Genomic DNA, 23,255 nt, shown 5'->3' on the forward strand with positions numbered 1-23,255 from the left:
GTCTGAACCGATCGGTCGTGGGGACCGATCAGGCCTTATTGAGTCGGTACCGATCAGAAGGCTTCACAGAGTTGCCCAACTCTGTGGAATCTGATCGGTCCTTGGACCGATCCCACCTTAGCGCCCTGATCGGTCCCGGGACCGATCAGCTCCATGCCGATCGGTCCCGCACCGATCAAGAAGCCCACGTAACCATGATCGCTTCGCTTGTTATCCGATTGGTCACCGCACCGATCGATACACAACGATCACCGATCGGTCTGCAGACCGATCCAGAGCTTGGTTTTTGCCCAAACCAAGTCCCAAGTCTCCCAAACCAGCATCCGGTCAACCTTGACCTGTTGGTACATCATGCTTAGCATCCGGTCACTCCCTTGACCTGCTAAGACTCCCCACCAAGTGTCCGGTCAATCCCTTTGACCCACTTGGACTTTTCTCTTCGTGTCAAGTATCCGGTCACTCCCTTGACCTACTTGACCTTCTCAACACCAGATGTCCGATCATCCTTGATCCATCTGGATTTTCCCTTGCCCGGTTTCACTCACCAAGACTTTCACCTAGCTTCACTCACTAGGGTTTTCACCTGGCTTCACTCACCAGGATTTCCAATCTGCCCGGTTTCACTCACCAGGACTTTCCCACTGCCTGGCTTCACTCACCAGGACTTTCCCATTCACCTAGCTTCACTCACTAGGATTTTCACCTGGCTTCACTCACCAGGACTTTCCCTTGCCTGGCTTCACTCACCAGGACTTTCCACATCCGGTCCAGAGAACGAGCTCCCGAGCCCTCTCTGACCTCAGTCCGGAGAACGAGTTACCGAGCCCTCTCCGACTTCCCATGTGCCAAGCTTCCATACTTGGACTTCTCCGTGCCAAGTCTCCATACTTGGACTTTTCCCGTGCCAAGCTCCCTGCTTGGACTTTTCACCATGCCAAACTCCCTGCTTGGACTTTTCCCATGCCAAGCTCCCTGCTTGGACTTTTCCCAGTCAGGTCAATTCACCTCGGGTCAACCAGGTCAACCTTGACCATAAGGTTGCACCAACACTCTCCCATCAAAATACAACTCTTCTGGTTTTGTCAAACATCAAAATACAACTCGAGTCAGGTCAACTCGAGTCGGGTCAACCAGGTCAACCTTGACCTAAGGTTGCACCAACATAAGACCAGAAACCAAGGAAAAAGTCCCCGACGCAGGCCCTCTGACGCTCAAGTCACGTACTTTTTTCCCGGAAGAACAGTGTACGAAGGAAAAAAGAATTATAGATGACGAGTGTGTATGTGCGCATACCTACTCAAGGGAGAGGACCTCCCTTTTTATATGACAATGCGTACCTCTGGAGCCTAATCATTGTCAGAGAATGTCGGATGTCAGAACTTGTTGGGTAATGAAGGACACGTGGTGTCCTCTCATTGGTTGAAAGAAGATTACATTTTCAGGGAATGACTGACCATTGGAATATTCCCTGGCTGGGGGTGGTTATTCTCTGACAGGTGGTTACGATTCTCTGTCGTTAATCTCGAGCCTCCTATTTAGAGGTGGTGTTCGGCTTGAGTCTTGATAAGGAAGATGAGCCACGGTGACCCGTCCAGGAGTTATTTGTTACTTGTATATGATACTAGCGGGAGATACATCCATTACGTCTTGATCGCTGCAAGGCCGGTCGGGATTGTCTTATTGAAAGTGTCAGGCCTGGCTACGCGGCCTGAGCTGAGGACACCCGACACATCGGAGCAGGCCTAGTGCTACTTCAGGCTGCACCTTGTGTTCCAGATCTGGGGATGAGAATGAACTATAATAGGTTGGTCGAGTTCTATCAGAGACTATGATGATATGAGAATTTGACGAGAGACTCATCTTTCGTGGTTTGACCATTGAAGGATCGGTCGGGAGTTGTATAAGTGAAAGTACCGAGACCATTTGTAAAACCCGAGTTGGGGATTTGATCCGTCTGGAGTAGGTCGGGAACTAGTTCAAGCTTTGTTATACATACCTGCTCTGGGAACTCATCCTACCTGTGATCGACCGAGAATTCTGTGTCTGATAACATGAGACGGTGTAATTTCCTTTTTCTCTTGACTTTTGATTGTTATATTTTCTTGACTTCTGATTATTTTTTATTGTCACTATCTCTTTAACTTTTGATTATCTATATTTATTAGATCCACTTCCTGCACTGTATCACGTAGTCATTATTATAATTTTTATATATATTATATTGATAGTAGGTGTAAAGCAGCCACGTGACTCGGACGGACAATCATCAATAAAAAAATAATTATTTTCTTTATAATTAATTTTGTCTCTGTTCTTATTCTTTGTCTATGCGTTTCGACAGATAGCACTGTATTTTCGAAGCATGGCCGAGCATGGAAGTGGAGCTGCTCTTCACGTTGCCGTCTTCCCATGGCTCGCCTTCGGCCACATGCTTCCTTTCCTCCAGCTCTCCAAGTCGCTGGCCAAGCGCGGCCACCGCGTTTCCTTCCTCTCCACCCCGAGAAACATCGCCCGCTTGCCCGAAATCCCTCCCGACGTCGCCCCGCTCATCGAATTCGTCCCCTTCACCTTTTCTTCCGTCGACAACTTACCGCCGGAAGCCGAGTCCACCGCCGACCTCCTTCCCGAACAAGTTCAGTACTTGAAGAAGGCACTCGACGGGCTGCAGAGCCCCTTCTCGCGCTTCCTCCGGGCGACGAGGCCGGACTGGCTCGTGATCGACTTCTGCCAGCACTGGGCACCGGAGATTGCCTCCGATCTCGGCATCCCCTGCGCCTTCTTATCCATATACAACGCCGCGTGCTTGTACTTCTTGTTGGAGAAGATGGCAGGAGACATACAGCCGACGAGACCCGAGGAGCTCACCAAGCCGCCCGGTAACCTTCCTTTCCCGACCACGGTCTCGTTTCGCCTCCACGAGGCCAAGGACGTGATCTGGAACTACCGGGACAACGCCTCCGGCATCAGCGACGGGCGGCGCCTCAGCGCCATAGTAAAAGACAGCGATTTGGTCGCCTTCCGCGGCTGCTTCGAGCAGGACGCCACTTGGTTATCCCTCTTCCGGACGCGAATTTGCGGCGGCAGCAAGCCCGTCGTTCCGCTCGGCTTACTGCCCCCGCCGTTGGAGGAAGCAACAGCACCCGACTCCGACGTCGGCGAACCTTCGGCCACCTTCCGGTGGCTGAGCGAGCAGTCTCCGAGGAGCGTCGTGTACGTCGCGTTCGGTAGCGAGGCGACGCTGAGAGAAGAGCAGGAGCGCGAGTTGGCGTCGGGACTGGATCTGTCGGCGACGCCGTTTCTTTGGGCCACGAGGAAGCCGTCCGGCGGCGTTGAGCGCCGCAGCAGCGGGCTGGTAGTCGGCGGCTGGGTTCCACAGCTGGAGATCCTCCGCCACGGGGCGGTGGGGGCCTTCCTGACGCACTGCGGGTTCAGCTCCGCGGTCGAGAGCTTCCAATTTGGGCATCCGCTGGTGATGCTGCCGTTGGCCATCGACCAAGGGCTGATGGCTCGGCAGTTCGAGGAGATGAAAGTGGGAACAGAGGTGGCGAGGAACGAGGAGGACGGGTCGTTCACAGGGGAAGACGTGGCGGCCGCCATAAGGAAGGTGATGGTGGAGGAAGAAGGGAAGGCGCTGAGAAGCAACGTAGAAAAGCTGCAGGAGGTCTTCGCCAACGGGGAACTCCATGAATCCTACATCGACACCTTCGTCCAACTTTTGAGAGATCTAAAGCACAAAAAAACCTTTGAATGAAATTAAGGTCGAGTAAGATCACGAACATGATGCTCAATGAAATTTCGTGAAGCTGTAATCGTTAATTTATTGTTAAGTCGTCTGATAATCATATTTATCTATCGTCTGTTTAATTATTATCATCAATCGCAGCTTTAAATAAGAGCTTCGTGTTATTTGCTTGATGATGAGCTTATTGAAATTAATTGTGAGTGGTACTGGTATTTGTATTATTCTGCAAAGATCTAAGTTTTAGAATTAAATTTTAAGACTCATTTAAATTAATCTACGTAACTTGTTTTGGAAGTAAATTAAATTAAAAGACATACAAATTGAAGTGAGATTAAATTAAATTAAAAGACATACAAATTGAAGTGAGATTTTCCTTGTAGTTAATAAGTTAATTGGCATCGAGTATTTTCTGTGTGCATGGATTTGTTTTGTTAATTAGCCAGCGGCTGGCTCGGGCTCGGGCTCGGGCTCGACCACTTGCTCCCCTGCCGGCGGCGGGTGCGGCCGCCGGCGCGCAGCGCGCCGATACAACGCCTTTGTCCGGAAGTACAAAACCAGGCTCGAAGCCAAACTCACCAGCGAGATGCACGCCCACCACAAGAACGTCTTGGCGTAGCACTTCCTCCCCATGCAAACCACCATTCCGTCGCGCAGGAGCACCACCGGCGCCATGGTTTTGCCGTTGGCGTCGTAGATCAGGGCGGCGAGCAGGCCGTAGAGGAGCGACCCCAGAGGAATGTTGGTGATGAGGATGTTGTGGTTGACGCCGAGGCCGTTGGGGCCGAAGAGCTCCGAGGTGACGCTGACGGCCGCGGAGAAGATGAACCCTGAGCTGAGCCCGATCAAGGCCGTGCCGGCCAGCAAAGCGTCCATGTCGCCGGACTCTGCCAGGAGGAAGAACGCCACCGGCAGCGGCACCACCGCTACGGCCAGCCACCCTGTCCTCGGGAAGTGGATCTTCCTGCCAGAACCATTATTTTACTGCGTTGATTCATTCATTAATTAATGATGCTAAATTTGAGAATCAATGGCGATTAAGCGTACTGGCGGAGGAAATCGGGGGCGGAGGAGAGCAACCGGCCGAAGAATGAGCAGGAGGAGTAGACGGTGATGAGCGTGGTGGTTTGGGAATCCTTCTCCAACGACTGCGCGATCTGGCCGAGGTTGTTGCTGTAGACCAGCCCGACGGTGGCGCCGCAGAAGTAAGCGACGTAGTAGAGCCAGAAATCGATGCGGCGGACGAGCCTCGCGACGCTGTGCTCTTCTCCGATCGCCGCCAGTTTGCCCTTCATCAACCCGCGGCAAGAGCAATAGTGTTGCCCGGCATCAGCATCGTCGCCGCCGTCCCAGTCGTTATCGTTCATAATCACGTTGCTGCCGGTACTCTCCTCCTCGTCGCTCCCGACGAGTTGCTTCTGCAGCTCAAAGTCATCGACGGCGCCGCCGAAGAAGCCGAACAGAGAACTGGAGTAGATGTTGCGTCGCGACCGGTCGCGGGAGCAGATGAGGCCGGGGACGCAGACGGGAAGAAGCAGGAGGATGACCGCTCCGGCGAGGAGGAAGCGCGCGTTGGTGAGGCTCGATGAGGAAAGGGAGTTGAGGAAGAGGAGGTAGAGGCCGGTGAAGAAGGCGAGGATGTGGAGGAGGACGAAGATGTGTGAGTCGTGGGAGGGGGAGTCGAGGAGGAGAGCGGCAGAAGGGCGGCGGAGGATGGGGAGGAGGGCGGCGGTGGAGGCGAGGAGGGGGAGCACGGCGTTGAGGAGGAGGTAGGCGGAGGAGGAGGAGGAAGAGACGGCGTTAACGGCGAGGGCGTAGAGGGAGGCGCTGAGGCCGTTGAAGCTGATGGTGAGGCCGAGGGCGAGGGAGCGGTCGAGGGAGAAGTTGCGGATGCAGAGGACGAAGCAGACGGTGTTGAACCAACAGATGCTGCAACCGGCCAACAAGCACAACAGAAATACCTGTACCAACCGAAATAACTGTTCATCAATCATAGACGAACGCCGTTTATAAATTCACATAGATACAGTTTGAAATATGAACCATTACAATTTCAAAGCTACTAACTACATAAATATTATGTGAATATGTTGAATCTAGTGGTAACAACTAGGAAGTCATACTTATTAAAATCAATTCGATAGATTTAGGATTTAACGTGGATGGAAATTAATAATGTTTTTGAGGTTGATTATGTTATTTTACTTAGATTCTTTTTATTAATTTTTTTTTAAAAAAATCTCCCTTTAATAAAAAGAGCCTCCTTTTGACTCTTGCCCGTAATATTTTACGTTTGTGTGGAAGAAATCTAAGGAGTTGTCTCAATCTAAAGGCGGATGAGAGTTGACTTGGCGTTCGGTCGGCCAAGCAAATTGGAATGGTGTTCCTTTGCTCTCTCCATTCAATCAGAATCTCACAGGATGAACAGAGGAACGACGCAGATGATCTAGAAGGGGGAAAAAAACTATAGAGAAAGATGATAAATTTGGGTCTTAAAATGCTTCAACAGTCGATGAACGATACTGAGGGAACAAAAAAAAGGAACGATCAGAAAACCTTAATAACTTGTCGAGAAGAATCGTAGGAAAGAAGGAAAACATCTATATTTTAATAGGAAAAGATATACTAGGAATGAAAGGGAACGTACAGGGAAGTAGGAGAGGGAAATGCGGCCGGTGATGAGGAGCCACTGGGCGCCGTAGGCGGCGAGGCCGATGGCGGCGGCGAGGAGGAGGACGACGGGCAGGGGGAGATAAAGGAGGGCGAGGCCGGAGGACCAGCCGAGAGCCTTGCCGAGGTCGGAGGCGGTGGCCAGGTAGTTGAGTTGCACCTGCGAGATCCTCATCGCCGCCTTCAGCTCAGACGAGTAGGCCGAGAAGTCGAAGTTGGTGCCGGTGAACGCCTGGATCCACACCGCCGCCGCCACCACCATCCACTTCCGCGATTGCCCCGCCATGGATGAGAGAGACAGCCGCCGACGCCGCGGCCCCTACTACTAACTCCGATTTGATCTTCAATTTTTCTTCAAGAGATTTCTTTCTTCCATCTAACAATAATAACAATATTGGGGAAGGAAGGATTGCCTTCCCTCCTCCGTACCATACGAAATGTATGATATCTATCTACGCTTCTGGTCATTTTTTTACTTAAAATAGAAAGCGTAGCTAGTGTGTTGGGCTTCACTAATATTGGGCTTTACTTGAGAGGCCCAATTGTCCCATCACAAGGACAACATTTTTCATTTTTTCTAAGAATAATAAAATAAAATAAAAGTATTTAATATTTTAACTTTATTTTTTATAATCAAATATATAAATATAATTTATACACTCAAGCAATCCCTACCATGATTTATTCTTACAAAAGAAAAGAAAATTATAAATTGTAGCGTGATTTCTTTTTGACAAAAGTCCTATGGATGTATTTTTTTAATTGGAATGATATAGGACGTTCTTTTTTATATTTATTATTAAAATTCGAAAGTGCCTTTATTTTTATACTATTATAGCAACTACACCATCAAAATTACTACGTAATTATATTAGTTACGATCCCATAATTATTACATAATTGTAATAGAACGATTCCAGATACTGTTATAGTAACCGTGATTTTATAATTACTATAATATAATACTAATTAGTATTGATAAAAAAATAAATTATTCATGTGGCAGTAATTATGGTTCCTAACTACTAAAATACTAATTAGTAATGACAAAAATAGACTATTCATGTAGTAGTAATTATGGTTCGTAACTACTAAACTTAATTTTGACCTATATTGACCAAAGATAAAGCATCTGTATTATAAAAGTTATGAATTGTAAATGTTATAATATGATGTTATTATTGGAGCAATTTATGTACTTAGATTTTAATATTTAGGCAAATATTTAATTTAGATTTATTGTTATATTTGATATGCATTGTGAGTGTACAGGATACATGTATAATAAAGAGAGTCTAAGTGTGATCTTGATAAAGGAGGAAAGTCCAAGGGTGAGTCTTAGCGGTGTAAGTCCAAACATGTAGTCTTGACAACATAAGTCCAAGTGTGACTTGGCAATGGATGAAGTCCCAGAGGCGCGTCCTTTTAGCAAAGGAAAACCCGATAATCATGACAAGGTCGATGGAAGCTACAGAAGGCAAAGCGTGAAGGATGGGGAGGCATCCGAGAGACGTGAGGTTGATGGAGGAGGCTAGAATGCTAGGTCTAGGTTGTGTGGGCAAGGACGAGTGCATGAAAGACTATACTCAGGTAAAACTTCAGTATTACTATAGCGTTACTGTAGCATTACTGTAGTAGTCGACTGGTAGTCAACCGTTGGCTTGTAACGATCAAATTTCACTTAGGACCAGTCGACTAGTGGTTGTACCAGTGGATTGGTAGCGAGAAACATAACTTGTGTTTTCTCCCGAACTCTATTTAAGAGAGCTCGGGGTGCTTGACCATGGTTGACGAAATAAGCTTAATTAAAGTCTATTAGAAGTCTCCTAAGTGCTCCAAGCTCTTCTTGTGATCTAAGGGTTTTGGATCAACATTGTGGTGAGATTTCTCCACCAAGAAGGAGGTTTGAGCTAGCCGGAGTTTTCTGAGGAATTATCTACCGACAGATCGGGATCGCCCACCTTACGGACAGCCGTGGAGTAGGAACTTTATCCGAACCACGTAAACGAGCATGTCTTTGTGGTTTGCTTGTCTTCACTCTTCTTGTTTTAGTTTAGTTTTCTACTTATTAGTTTGTTTTGTATTTCGCTGTGCACTAACATTATAGAAAGCGAACGATTTGAGTGAAATGTTATTCACCCCCACCCTCTAGCGGACGTCAAGGTCCTAATAGTTCTTAGTGTTGATCAGAATCGAATTATTGTTATAATATAATAATGAGTAGAAATGAAGTATACATATTATAGTACGTAGTTATGAACTATAATTACTACAATATAATTTTTTTTTTAGCATTGATCAGAGTGAAGTATCCATGTGATAGCATTATGAATTTGTAACGGCTACATAATATAAAAAAAATAGTTTTTGAAATAAAAATGTAATAATAATAGGATATGACCATAGTTTAAAGAATCATGATCCTACGTCAAGATTAGATTGGTAGAGATGGGATTCTACCATGTGATAGCATTATGAATTTGTAACGGCTACATAACATAAAAAAAATAGTTTTTGAAATAAAAATGTAATAATAATAGGATATGACCATAGTTTAAAGAATCATGATCCTACGTCAAGATTAGATTGGTAGAGATGAGATCGTAGAATCGTACGATCCTACTAAAAATACTTAAATATATGATTAATAACTAGAAAAAAAAATATCTAAAAAGATCATTTGTATATAAATATATTAATAATTTTATTTATACATGCAATTATCAACACTTACTCCTCATATAACATTATTATCTCAACAAATTTAAATTAACTAGTAATTTAATTACCATTTTAGTATTGTAATATTTAATAATATTTATATTTTCATATCATAAAATAAAATAAAAAAGTATAAAATTTATATTATCACAATAACAATAATAATAATAATAATAATAATAATAATGGTATTTAACCTTAAGAATATTTATTTGATTTACAAAATGACTCAATTTAAAGGCCAACAAAATAGTTAACATAGCAAAAGTTATTGAATATTTTATTTCAAACACAAATGCTGAAAATAATCTTTTAAAAATCTATTGATTCTGTGAATATCAAGTAATAGACATCTAAAATCTCATCATTTTGGAGAAAAAATGATAGAATATTATTGATTAAAAAATTAAATAAATATTTAAATAATCTCAAACCCTAACTCTACAAAGACAAAAAATAATAATAATAAGACAAAAAATAACAAAAAAAAAAGATAAAATATTTTGAGACTTCAAAAAGGTTTAAAAGATGTTGGTTAAGAGTAAACGTTGTAATTAACTATAGATATCTAAATGAGTTTTAATTTGATATATTATAGATTTCGTGGTTCAATCTGAGTTAAAAATTATGATCTCTCAAAATTTCTATCGATCCTATTTCGATCATATTCTGATCTTATTAATCCTATTATAATTCTATTGTAAAAATTGATTTTGTACAATTCTGAATCGATTTCTACTTTTAGATCATAAAATCATACGATCCAATGATCTAATATCATGATTTTACAAACTATGGATGTGACACCTTTTTATAATGGATAAAAAGGGAAATTCCCCTTTAACAATTTCAATAAAAAGATGCTCCTTTTAATTTTTGCCGTTTATTCTTTATGAAATAATAAACTTTTATAATACAATCTTAATTATTTCGCTATTTGCATAATTTTGAATGAAAGGATAGCCAAAAGGGTGGTGTAAGTGGAAGCCTTACACTAACAATGCCCTCTTTGAGTTGGCCAATGCTTTATGCTTCCTCATGCTACTCTGTGTTGCACTTCTCCTAACTATTTTACAACCCCTTTACAACATGATCCCAATTCAAAATACTTTACATATGTCATTTGTACTAATCCAAATCATTCTCCTCTAATTACTCTCGAAATCCTTAAGTATCATCCTCCATTTGGTTTAATTCGAAAATGGTTGTCATGGGAAGAAGAAAAGATAGGGAATCTTCCAAACATTCAAAGCTTAGATGGTCTCAATCAGTTTGATGCTGATGAGAAAATGATGGTCTCATATTCCCTTTACGTACGAACACTGTACACTGCTTGAGCTGCCCCATTCGATGTTGTTCAAAGATTAATGATTATTGGCTTGGGGCTAAGAAATGAGACGAGATTCCTATCAGTTATCTTCAAAATTAATCAATAGTAAGAATTAGATATTAAATTAAAAAAGAAAGATTAACTATGATTGAGATTAAAATAGAGAGAATTCCTCAGGTAGAACACTCTTTCGATGCATATAAAAGGCCTCCACAGGCCCCTACGAACAAACCAACACACCCAAAGTAAACTGAGCTTCCTCTCCTCTTAGCTCTCTGCTTCAAGAGTTGTATGGCAAAGGAAGCCGAATTGAAGGTGAGCCAGAGCATCTCTGAGTTCGTCTAGCTAGCTAGATAGCTTTGTGTTTAGTTTAAAATCTGGTATTTGTGCAGAGTGTCGATCTGAAGGTTTCTGTTAACTGTTGTGAGGGATGCAAGAGGAAAGTTTTGAAGGCCTTGAGCACCAAAGGTAATTGTTCATAATTTTTCATTGTTTTGTGTGTGTTTTTTGTGTGAAAAATTATTGTTGTTTCATGGTTTTAGGTGTACTGAGGGCAGAGATTCATCCAACCCTGCCCAAAGTGACGGTCATTGGCAATGTTGATGTAGGAATCCTGATAAAGAAGTTGTCCAAAGTCGGGAAAAGTGCTGAAGTATTGTCCGAGGAGACGCAAAAGCCGCAAAGAGATGATGGGGTAAGCGAGAAGGAAAAGGATAAAGGGAAAGAACCCGAGAACGATAAGAGTTCTTCGATCGACAATGGAAAGAGTAATGAGAGCAAGAGCACCCTAAACAAGGATGAGATTGGCAAAGATAAAGAAGGAGAAAAGAATCCCGTGGTTGTCGAAACAACAAAGGGTGTGTACCCTACAATTGTAACCACCATTCCACAAATGAGCTTGTACCAAACTATAGCACCACAAGCCAAAGTTTACTACCCGGTGGAGCCTGTTGTAGTTCCCATGCCATACTACCCCATGAATGCCGACCCTGCTCCGGCCGCATTCTACATTCAAGACTATCGCTACTACGAAACGCCGTCCTACCGCCATTCACCACCGCAGTCGCAAGCAATGGCTGCTCTCGGTGACTACTTCAACGAAGACAATACGGTAGGTTGCCGGATCATGTGAAGGATTGAACTTACCCAATTTTTGTTTGACAAAGGGTAGAGGATGAACCCTATTGAGGTGGTCATGGACCACAACTTTCTTGATATTCATATACGGAAAAGGCGGGGGGAATTGAATGTCTCCCTTGCAACTTTGACTCGGCTCTTAGAGCTTAGAAAGGCTTAATTCCTTATCAATGTCATTGTTGTCATCTATGAGCTGTTCAAGTTATTAACAAGTAGGAATCTTTTGCTAAGTGAGCTTGAAATCATGCTTTGGAAGCTGTTTACGACAAAATTTAGGCCGATCGCAGTGGAACTGAGGATGAATTCTCGACAAGTGAAAGGTGGATTCCTGTTGGGGGCCAAGGAATAAAGTAAGAAAGCCATTAGCCACCAAAATTTTGATACTCAATGATGGTTTTGTTCATAGTCAATGTACAAGAATATCAAGGAAAAGTTGAAAAAGACAGCTTTTGATGCTGTCTAGATTTTGCTACATTAAGTTTTGTGGAGGAACAAGTCCAGTCCAGTCCAGTCAGTTATGTAGTTAGTTTTGTGGGGAAGATGCTCCTTGGGAAGATATTTTGACTCCATTCTGCAGCTAGAACAGCTACTTTATACCGGTTGAGGCACGGATTCTAGTGTGTTGGTGTTAACTTAGTAACGAAGAAGAGAATAAAGGTTTCAGCTCTGAAAACAATCATTGATGATGTATATTAAAGAACATTGAATTAACTGATACGCTCATGGTTATACTGATTGAAACTAGCCTAATCAATTATATATATATATATATATATATATACACGTATCATGGTTATACTGATTGAAACTAGCCTAATCAATTTTATATATATATATATATATATATATATATATATATATATATATATATCGACATCCAGACCCTCAAAAATAAATCAGGGCGTCTGGGAGTAACTCCGAGCGTCTGGACCTGTGAGAGTCGCCCAAGAATGTGCACCAAACAGGTGTGCAGAGTAACAAAACCCTAAATATATATATAGAGAAAAAAAAACTTAGCCAGCACACTCGTTCAGTGCACACTCCTCTCCTGGATGATTCTCATAAGTCCAGGTGCCCGGATGCACCTCCGAGCACTCGGATTCACTTTTGAGAATCGGAGTGCCCGGACATGTGAGGGTCGCCCAAAAATATGTACTGAACGGGTGAACAGACTATCATTTTCTTTTATATATATATATATATATATATATATATATATATATATATATACCCATTCAGTGAGTGACGCAACTCAAAGTGAATTTGGGCACCCAGACCACTCTCAAGCACCCCGAGTGGAGATATGCTCCTCGACTGGCATGCACGACTCTCGTCTGTGACTCTCACAAACATTCGAGTGTGCCGCACACCAATCAGACACAGGGCCGAACAATATATCATTTCCTTTTATATATGTGTATGTGTGTGTGTGTTTTTTGTTGTTATTACACGACTGAGTGAGGCGAGGTGTCTGGATGACTTTCGAGCACCCCACCTCACTCTGTCACGCAATAGCGTCGTGCAAGTGAGGTGCGCAGCTTAACAAACTCACACACACACAAACATGTTATGTTGGACGCCTACACCGTGCGCGCCTGACATAACTCAATTATTTTTTTGTTTATTTTTTTTAAGCTCGCGGTTATGTTAATCAAATTTTGCCTTTAGAGTTTAGAGGTTGAGTTATAGTATTAAGAAAAAAAATCAAAATGAAAAAAAAAATTGAGGTGCTCATGGGGTGTATAGTATAAAGGGTATGACACATATACACACGCACGCGCGCGCACACACACACACATATATAGCAGGGTTACCCTGAATATCCACGATAGACGACCACCGTGGGTGCCTCTCACACTTAAGGGCACCTCTGATCACACACATATGTAGCAGGGTTACCCTGCATATCCACGATAGACGACCACCGTAGGTGCCTCTCACAGCGGAGGTGCCTATGATCATTGGAGGTGCCCTTGCGTGTAGGAGGCACCCACGGTGGTCGCCCACCGTGGGTGTGCAGGGTAACACTTACGTGTGTGTTTGTGTGTTTTGTGTGTGTGTCTGTTGTTGGAGACATTAGGAAATAGTGAGAATTAAAATTATAAATCGAAATTGGACTTATTTGACAAGACGACTAGAGCTTATGATCTCAAGATACTAGCTTGAGCTAGTTAGGTCGAGTTGTTGGGTTATCCAAGCTGCTAAGTGCTTGAGCTAATCGGATAGTCATCTGCCATACTATCGAGTGGACTTGCCCTAGTCTGACTGGAATGTCACTTGGCTGAATGTTGAGTGCTCCTGAATGCTACGAGATCTAAGTAGCCCAAGTGCTTCCTAAGTGGTATGTCGAGTGCCAAGTCGGAAAGCCAAGTGGTAGCATCACCCGACTGTCGACTGTTGAGTCAGTCAAGTGCAAGTGGGTTGTTGCATCGCCTAACTGTTGACTATTGAGTTGGCCAAGTCTGAGTGGGTTGTTGCGTTGCTTGACTGTTGATTGTTGAGTCGGCTGAATCCAAGTGGGTTGTTGTTGCTTGAGCTCCGAGTTGGGAGACCGAGTCCGAGTTCGAGTGGGAAATTGAGACTCCAAAGCATACATTTGACATCATTTCCTTAAAATAGATTTATCCCTTCCGTTGGTACTTCGAGGTCACACAAGCTGTTTATTTCCCAAGATACAACAGTAAAACCATGATCACAAACCTAGCACAAGTTGTTTGTGTTGGTACAATCGACCTCCAAGGTTTTAATGTCAGACAAATATGTTTAAGTATGTTTAAGTATGGAGCTTGATCAAGTGAAGTCCTAGTTGTAGGCTAGGCAAGGAAAGTCTAAGTTGGAGGCTAGGCAAGGAAAATCTCGGTATATCGTGGAAGCCAGGTGGATAGGTCTGCAGGACCTGATCCCTGGGGAGCCGAATACTGAGGCAAGGGAAATTTCGGTATATCGTGGAAGTCAGGTGGATAGGTTTGGAGGACCTGATCCCTGGGGAGCCGAATACTGAGTCTTGGTGAGTGAAGCCAGGTGGAGAAAATCCTAGGGGGTGGTAACCTTAGGTAACGAGAAGTCTTGGAGGAGTGAACTCCAAGAAAGATTGATCGGATGGTTTCCGATCGACCGCGCGCGGTCGACCGGACCAGCGGATCTCGGTAAATCTAGGTTTAGGTTTACCATTGTATTTTGTATTACTATTATTGTTGTTGGCTAATGTAGTATTGCAGGAAAAGTTTTAGTGGATCAGGAGATCAGACATTGAGCTTGCAAAAGTCCAAACAGGTCTGGAGGACCAATGTTTGGCAGGTAAGTTGAGGTATGTAACTGGAGGAGCGACAGTGAGGTCGGGTTCCTAAAGGGAACAACCTTAGGTCGCTGATCCAACTGAAGAAATCGGGAAGGTTTCCAAGTTGAGATCAAGACAGTTCTACTGTCTATATTGTTGGGATCTTAGATGGCTAGAGGGGGGTGAATAGCCTCTTTGAAAAACACTAAACAGAAATTTCTTCAAGAACTTTGTTAGCACAGCACAGCGGAAATAGAAAAACTAAAACGAAAGAAAACAAACACACAGCAGACACAAGGATATACGAGGTTCGGGGATAACTTGCCCCTACTCCTCGGCGTGTCCGTAAGGAGGACGACTCCTTGATCTTTCGGTAGATCACACCCCGGACAAGATCCGGCTAAAGATGTCTCCTTCTCGGTGGAGCAACCTCTCAACAAAGTCTCAGATGATTATAGATTTAAGCACAAGACTTACAGTGGCTGAGAAAAATATTAAGATGAGCTTACAGCCACGCGGAGAAGAGAACAGAGCAGAGAGCGCACAATCAACCTTCTCAGCAAAGAGCTCACAGCTTCACCAACTTGCTTTCTCGAAGGCTTGATCACAAAAGACAGAGAATTCAGAATACTCTTTCTGAACTCCTCTTCTTCCTTCTTATGTCTCTCTGCTTCACTGGCTCGAATCACCGCCGTCTGCAGAATCGCTGCTGCCAGCCAGGCGTAGCCAATCACACCTCCTCCTCTTCTGATTCTCTGAACCCATGCCAATGGAAATCACTGGCGTCTCTGGATACGAACCAATAGCTAGAGGTCAAACTGAGCAGTCCAATCGTAATCAGATTTCGTCAGTGAACGTTGATGCCTCAAATGCATCTGTTGCAGCAAATTACAGTGAAAAGGGTACTTGTCTTCTTCTCTTAATGAAGCTTAATTTGAATCCAAACATGAGAATGTGACCTGCAACCTGCAAGCTAGAAAGACTCACAGCAAATGGTTAAAAACAGATAGGTGAATACAAATACGGCAATCAGAAAAAGCGCATGCAAAGCAAACAATACCGTGGGTGATGCAGACCAACCACGCTTCGATCATCGCCGATCGGTGCGGACCGATCAGAACTAACTGATCGGTCCCGCATCGATCAGGCCGCTCTTTCCGGTGCGCGGCTTCGATCGGCGGACCGATCGGTACTAATCGATCGGTCCCGGACCGATCAGCGCCACCGTCCCTGCTTAAAGCCTCCCGATCGGTCTCGGACCGATCGAAAATCTCGAGGCTATCGATTGATTTCGATCGGTCCGCAGGCCGATCAAGAACATGGGCTATCGACGATTCGATCGGTGCACCGATCGATACGCTCGAGCCATCGACATTCCGATCGGCAGACCGATCAGGTATAAAGGTTTCACTGGATCGGTCTGCAGACCGATCCAGCTTCTTGACTTAGTCCGGGTCGAGCCCTCTCTGACCTAGTCCGGAGAAATGAGCTCCCTAGCCCTCTCCGACTTCATCTGGTCCTAGAGAACGAGCTACCGAACCCTTTCTGACTCCGCATGCCAAGTTTCCTTCTTGGACTTTTCAACACCAGATGTCCGATCACCCTTGATCCATCTGGATTTTCCCTTGCCCGGCTTCACTCACCAGGACTTGCACCTAGCTTCACTCACTAGGGTTTTCACCTGGCTTCACTCACCAGGACTTTCCAACTGCTTCAATCAGGTCAACCTAGTCAACCTGGATTAGTAATTAATCTGAGTTAATTGTCTGATACAAACTTAAATCAGTGTCAACAGCAAAACAACATCCAGGTCAGACTGTATCAACAATCTCCCCCTTTTTGTTGTTTGACAACACGATTTAAGTTTAGATCAGAAATGCTCATATACCCATAATTTTAGGGAAATCAGGATCCTCCCCCTAAGACGGATACACCACCAAGTCAAGGACGGGAATCAAGATCCTTCCCGTTATCCTCTCCCCTAAAATCTTTAGATCATACATTTCTAAACTTAGGTATCCTCTCCCCCTTTGTCAAACACCGAAAAGGTGCAAATGAGGTGACAAAAACTAAAAAGGCTCCCCCTTAATCCATACTGCCTTCTTTTAACTGACCTAGAGTTCCCTCTAAGGTCACAATACGACAGTAAGAAAGACAAAAGATACAATCAAATCATGGCATAGGAACAGCATATTAAAAAAAAACATAGAAAATGAAGCATAATAAGGAGCAAGCAAATATAAAACCGAGTAGCATAAATATATGAGTAGCATCAGAAGTGCAAACATCCAGATCAGACTAACAAATAACATCCAAAATACATACAGACAAGGTATATCAATCAACGTCCTCAACATGAGGAGCATCATCATCATCGGCAGGAAGGGTGAAATCCTGAGGCGGCACGCTGGAGGATGAATAGCCTGGGTAAGACTGCGGAGGCGGGTAGCGTGCCATCCATCCGAGTAGCAACTGCTGTGTCACCACCTGATGACTGCGCATATCATCGAAGCGCTGGTCAATATGCCCGCGCAGGTCATCGTAGCGCCGGTCAATCCGTATGCGTAGTCCATCGAACTCAGCAGCCACCATCTCCTCGTGACGATCAAATCGGCTCTCCAACTCAGCGATCTGCCAGCGCAGGTCTGGATCCGCCTCGCCAATGTCAGCAGGAGGAGCAGCTGCAGCCTGTCGTGGTAACTCACCTAAAGCTCTCCCATCCTTCCACTGAACATCCCCATTTCGCCCTATGATTCCAGACTTGGAAAATGCCCGTTTCCCAAGTCGGCAATCCTGCCTGACCATTTTGATTATTCTACCCTTAGAGACATCAACCTGAAGGGTCTCAAGCCAATCAGTAATTATATGCCCATAAGGCATATAAATAGTGAAGCCGCTAGGCTGAGAATATGATACGATCGAGGAGTAGATGTTCGACATGATATCAAAATCGAGACGCCGACGCAAACCATAAAGCATAAGACAATGATATGATCGGATCTCAGATAATGGTTTAGATGTGATAGGTAGAAGGCAGTTCGTGACAATTTTAAAAAGAATGTAATCTTGAGGAGATAATCTCAAGGCTGCAAAAGTAGGGAAGTCAACATCTAGCTCATCTAGCCCTTGTCTAGGCTGTCTGAAGAAGTACTCATATATATCGTCAGATGAGATATCAAACGGTGGAAGTAACTGATCTGGTAAGTCAGGAAATATCGAAAAGACATCACCGGAACACCTCCGACAATCGAGATACTCAAAGAAAGATGAGATACTGAAATCAAGAGTCCGCTTAGCAACTCTTGTTTTAAAACCTTGATCATTAGTCTCATGAAGGTTATTATAGAACTCAGAGACCAAGTCATAGTTGATATCCCGTTCCAAGTAGACTAGTGAATCGAGTTTGTAGTATGCTATGATTTCGGACACTTGTGGGCAAAATTCGTCCATGAATTTTCTATCCACGGACCTACAAGGAAGTAATTTGAATGTCCTTTGTTGAAAAGCTTGCTCAGTCTGACGGTTTGGGAATCTACTGGAACTAGCTGGTTGGGGTCGAGAGGGAGCAGCAGTAGCTTTGGATTTATCTTTGGACTTGGAAGTACCCTCTCCTACTGGTTTCTTCCTAAGGGGACACAATGGGGTAAGATGGGGCAATGAGTGAGCACCGGAGCCACCAACAAATAAGAACCGAGACAAACACAACAACAGAAGATGAGAAATGAAAACACAATGCCAAGTTCTATAGAGGTAGGAGTTACCTTGGAGCCATGGAACTCTCGGCTAGGGCTTCCGAGGGCTGGAGCTTCGGCGTGCAAGGAGAAGAGAAAGGGTGGGCTGGTGGGAAGAGTCGGCTAGGGTTCGCGTGAATGAGGGAAAGAGGGGATCGGGAGGTTTTAAGGGTTAAGATGGGTGTACAGTGAAGAAATGATCGGACGGTTGTCCGATCAGAAGGTATCCGAAGCCCCTGATCGGTCACCAGACCGATCAGGGAACCTCCTGACCGGTCTGTGGACCGATCAGAAGGTGATCAGTAGCATTCAGTGAAGCCCCCTGATCGGTCACCAGACCGATCAGAACTCTGATCGGTCCGTAGACCGATCGGAGATCGGATACCTAAGTCCAGTAACAATGGAACCCCGATCGGTCTATGGACCGATCGGAAGAGCCCTGACTGAGTGTTATCTGATCGGTCCTCGGACCGATCCTAGCGTACCTCCCGATCGGTCCCCGGACCGATCAGATTCTGATGAAAGGTTGGGAAGTTTTGGATCGGTCATCGTGATCCATCTTCTCTGATCGGTAGCCCGATCGATGTCGACATCGAAATTTTCGTGATTTCAGAATGCAAATCTTAGATATGTTTGATAGTTCGTAGAAGTTTCTCCAAAAACTTTCAAAATCAATATCTAGAACCCCGAGAATCTACAAGCATAACTATGTCCTAACGATGGGCTCTTATGGTGTGAATTTGTTTATAATTTGAGACTTTCAAATTCGACTACAACCACTGAGATTTCAGACAAGTTTCAAGTTTGTCAAAATAGACAACTTGTCCTAATTTGCAATCAAGGCATGAAAGCTGAAATTCTTGATTCTTGTTATGTTTAGTTTCAAGTTTGTCAAAATATATCCAATTTATTATTATTTCCTTTAATAACCTATCGTTTTATCAATCAAAAGTCATGACATGAACCAAACAACAATACCAATCAACACATCAACCATCAACCATCAACCATGATTAGAAAAATTTCTAGGCAAAAGTCCAACCAAGATTCCTTGGTTGGAATATATGAGTAAGATCTAGGAGCCAAATACACATGAATTATGTAATGGCCTTCCCCATACTCCATTAATGTCTCTTCAACCTAATTATTCAAGGGATGCATGATACATTTTGAATAATTAGGTTGATCCTAGCATCTCACCCCATTTCTAGCAAACAAAAATATTTTGTTAAACCTTATAGTTTGTGTGAGATGTTCCCAAGTTGCCCAAATTATTGTCCCAATTACTCTTGTCATTTTAATAGTCCTTATTGATCATGGTGAAGTTCTAATGACCTAAAGAGCCAAACACATTCCCAACTCCCTCCTTAAATGACTAAATTCATTCTCCGGAAGGGGTTTGGTGAAAATGTCGGCTAGGTTTGACTTTGACTCCACATATGTGAGCACAATGTCTCCCCTAGCTACGTGATCTCTTATGAAGTGATGACGCACTTCAATGTGCTTGGTCCTTGAATGATGGACTGGATTTTTAGTTAGGTTGATCGTGCTAATGTTGTCACATAGCACTTGTACACCCTTATAAGAAAGTCCATAATCCTCTAGGGTGTGTATCATCTACAACAACTGTGATACACTCTCTCCCATGGCAATATATTCGGCCTCGGTCGTGGAGAGAGCAACACAATGTTGCTTCCGACTTGACCAACTAACTAATGATGAACCTAAGAATTGGCAACCCCCACTAGTGCTTTTCCGATCCAATTTGCACCCAGCATAGTCGGAGTCGGTATAGCCTATCAAGTCAAAAGACTCCATGCGAGGGTACCATAGACCTACTCGAATTGTGCCCTTAAGGTATCTCAATATTCTCTTAACTGCAATTAAATGAGATTCCTTGGCACGGACTTGATATCGCACATGCCCACAACAAAAAGTATGTCTGGTCGACTAGCTGTGAGATATAGAAGACTACCAATCATGCTTCTATATTGCGTTAGATCAATTGGTTTTCCACTCTCATCATTGTCAAGGCGAGTGCTTGTCGCCATTGGAGTGGACACTTCCTTAGAGTCACTCATATTGAATTTTCTAAGCATCTCTTGAGTGTATTTTGCCTGATGGACATAAATTCCATCTCGAGTTTGTTTGATTTCAAGTCCAACGAAGAATGTCAATTCTCCTACTAGACTCATCTCAAACTCACTTTCCATGTGAGAAATAAATTCATTCAAATAGCCCTTGTTATTTGAGCCACAAATTATGTCATCGACATATACTTGGGCTACAAAAATGTTTTCACCATCTCTACGCAGAAATAGTGTTGGGTCTATTTGGCCTCTTACGAAACCCTTTTCTAGTAAATATGTTGACAACCTTTCGTACCAAGCTCGTGGTGCTTGTTTAAGCCCATAAAGTTCTTTCTTGAGCTTGTACACGTGGTTTGGAGCTTCGGTATTCACAAACCCCGGTGGTTGTTCAACATAGACCTCTTCTTTAATGAAACCATTTAAGAAGGCAGATTTAACATCCATTTGATAGAGTTTGAAACCTCTATGTGCAGCAAAAGCTAGCATCAAACGAATGGACTCTAATCGTGCCACGGGAGCATAAGTCTCATCATAATCGAGACCTTCGACTTGACTATAGCCCTTGGCTACAAGTCTTGCCTTGTTTCTTACAACTTCTCCCTTTTGATTTAACTTATTTTTGAAGACCCATTTAGTTCCAATAATGGTGGTCTTTTTCGGTCTAGGAACCAAGTCCCACACTTGGCTCCTTTCAAATTGACCTAATTCGTCTTGCATAGCTATGATCCAATCAGGATCGTGCAATGCCTCATCAACTAATTTTGGTTCAATCTCTGAAATCAATGCGACTTCATTAGACTCATTTCTGAAGAATGATCTAGTCCTAACCCCTTGTTGGATGTCTCCCACAATTTGGTCTTGGGGATGACTAGTGGTTATCCTAGATTGTCTTGGTGTTGGTGGTGCCTCATGAATGGTCTCACTAGGCACAGGCAAGGACTCAATATCAGGCAAAGGATCAAATTGAGTTCTTTGTTGCCTTTGCTCATCAACATCAGAGTCAACTTCGACTCGTTCTTCATTTTGATCATTCAAACTTAGATTTCTAAGTTCAAATTGAATTTCTCCTACATCCCTTGGTTGATCATTTAAGTTAGGGATTTCTTCAAAGGCTATATCAGAGGACTCTTCAATCAATTTGGTCCTATTGTTGTAGACTCGATAGGCTTTGCTGGTAAGAGAATACCCGACTAGTATCCCCTCATCAGCCTTGGCCGAAAATTTTCCAAGATGGTCCTTGGTATTTAAAATAAACACCTTACAACCAAACACCCTAAGATGTTTAATTGTAGGTGGTTTCCCAAACCAAAGTTCATGGGGAGTCTTTCCTAAAAACCTATGTATCAGGATTCGGTTTTGCACATAGCAAGCTGTATTCACAGCTTCAGCCCACAAGTAACTCGGTAGTGAGTACTCATTGAGCATGCTTCGTGCAGCCTCTTGTAAGACTCGGTTCTTTCTCTCCACAACCCCATTTTGCTGTGGGGTCCTTGGAGTTGAGAACTCATGTCTATACCCTTTTCCTTGACAAAATTCTAAAAACCTATGGTTTTGAAATTCACCACCATGATCACTTCTAATGGTTTTAATTGTTGTTGATTTTTCATTTTCAGTTCTTCTACAAAAGGAAATAAAAATATCTATAGTTTGGTCCTTATGTTTCAAAAAGAAAGTCCATGTGTATCTAGTAAAATCATCAACGATTACCAAGCAATATCTACTTCCATTCAATGATATTACACTATTGCAATCAAATAGGTCCATGTGCAATAAATCTAAAGCAGTAGATGTACTTACAATGCTTTTACCTTTATGAACACCTTTTGTTTGCTTACCCTTTTGACATGCATCACATAGTTTGGTCTTGTGGTACTTGATGCTGGGTAAGTCTCGCACTAATCCTTGGTTGGCCAACTTCCGGATGTTCTTCATATTGACATGTGCCAACCTTCTATGCCATAGCCAAGACTCTTCTTCTTTTGACATGAAACACTTAATCAAAGCATTAGTAGCACTTTTAAACGATACTTGATAAATATTATCAACCCTTGTGCCTACTAGTACCGTGTCAAGTGTGTCAATGTGTTTAACCAAACATTGACTTGAATGAAATTCAATTGTGTAACCCGTATCACACAATTGACTGACACTTAGGAGATTAAAAGTCATCCCCTTGACTAGAAGAACATTCTTGATGTGGAGACATTCGGATATATGAATGTCTCCAACCCCTATAACCTTAAGACTACCATTATTGCCAAAAGAAACATTACCTCTATTTTTATTTTGTATGGTAGAGAATAGTGACTTGTCCCCGGTCATGTGCTTGGAGCATCCACTATCAACAAACCAAGTTGATAGACGCTCCCCCTTTACCAATGCCTACAAGACACGAAAGATAGATGTTTTAGGTACCCAAATCTTGGGACCTAATGCATCTACAATGAAAGACTTAGGCACCCATGCCTTTGTTACCTTCTTCCTAGTCTCATGAACCCTAGAAACATGTGATCTATGAAATTGGGTTCTTGACACTAAAGAAATAAAACTAGACTCCTTA

The 23,255-nt window shown here is 43.4% G+C and overlaps 3 protein-coding genes across 3 annotated transcripts; 2 read left to right on the forward strand and 1 right to left on the reverse strand.

Annotated features, from left to right (window-relative positions):
- Window positions 1-2,312: 2,312 nt before the first annotated feature.
- On the forward strand, window positions 2,313-3,848 carry LOC121985074 (putative UDP-rhamnose:rhamnosyltransferase 1). Its single transcript, XM_042538344.1, has one exon. It carries the CDS (start codon window positions 2,363-2,365, stop codon window positions 3,749-3,751), a length of 1,389 nt encoding a protein of 462 aa, XP_042394278.1. The 5' UTR covers window positions 2,313-2,362; the 3' UTR covers window positions 3,752-3,848.
- A 208-nt stretch (window positions 3,849-4,056) lies between these two features.
- On the reverse strand, window positions 4,057-6,845 carry LOC121985073 (protein NUCLEAR FUSION DEFECTIVE 4-like). Its single transcript, XM_042538343.1, has 3 exons — window positions 6,387-6,845; window positions 4,787-5,700; window positions 4,057-4,703 (listed from the first exon to the last, which is right to left on the reverse strand). Exons 1-3 carry the CDS (start codon window positions 6,693-6,695, stop codon window positions 4,178-4,180), a joined length of 1,749 nt encoding a protein of 582 aa, XP_042394277.1. The 5' UTR covers window positions 6,696-6,845; the 3' UTR covers window positions 4,057-4,177.
- A 3,799-nt stretch (window positions 6,846-10,644) lies between these two features.
- On the forward strand, window positions 10,645-12,096 carry LOC121985075 (heavy metal-associated isoprenylated plant protein 35-like). Its single transcript, XM_042538345.1, has 3 exons — window positions 10,645-10,775; window positions 10,853-10,928; window positions 11,003-12,096. The coding sequence occupies exons 1-3, from the start codon at window positions 10,752-10,754 to the stop codon at window positions 11,590-11,592; spliced, it is 690 nt and encodes a 229-aa protein (XP_042394279.1). The 5' UTR covers window positions 10,645-10,751; the 3' UTR covers window positions 11,593-12,096.
- Window positions 12,097-23,255: the final 11,159 nt, after the last annotated feature.

Source organism: Zingiber officinale, chromosome 5B (assembly GCF_018446385.1).
Source record: "Zingiber officinale cultivar Zhangliang chromosome 5B, Zo_v1.1, whole genome shotgun sequence".
Lineage (NCBI taxonomy): Eukaryota > Viridiplantae > Streptophyta > Magnoliopsida > Zingiberales > Zingiberaceae > Zingiber > Zingiber officinale.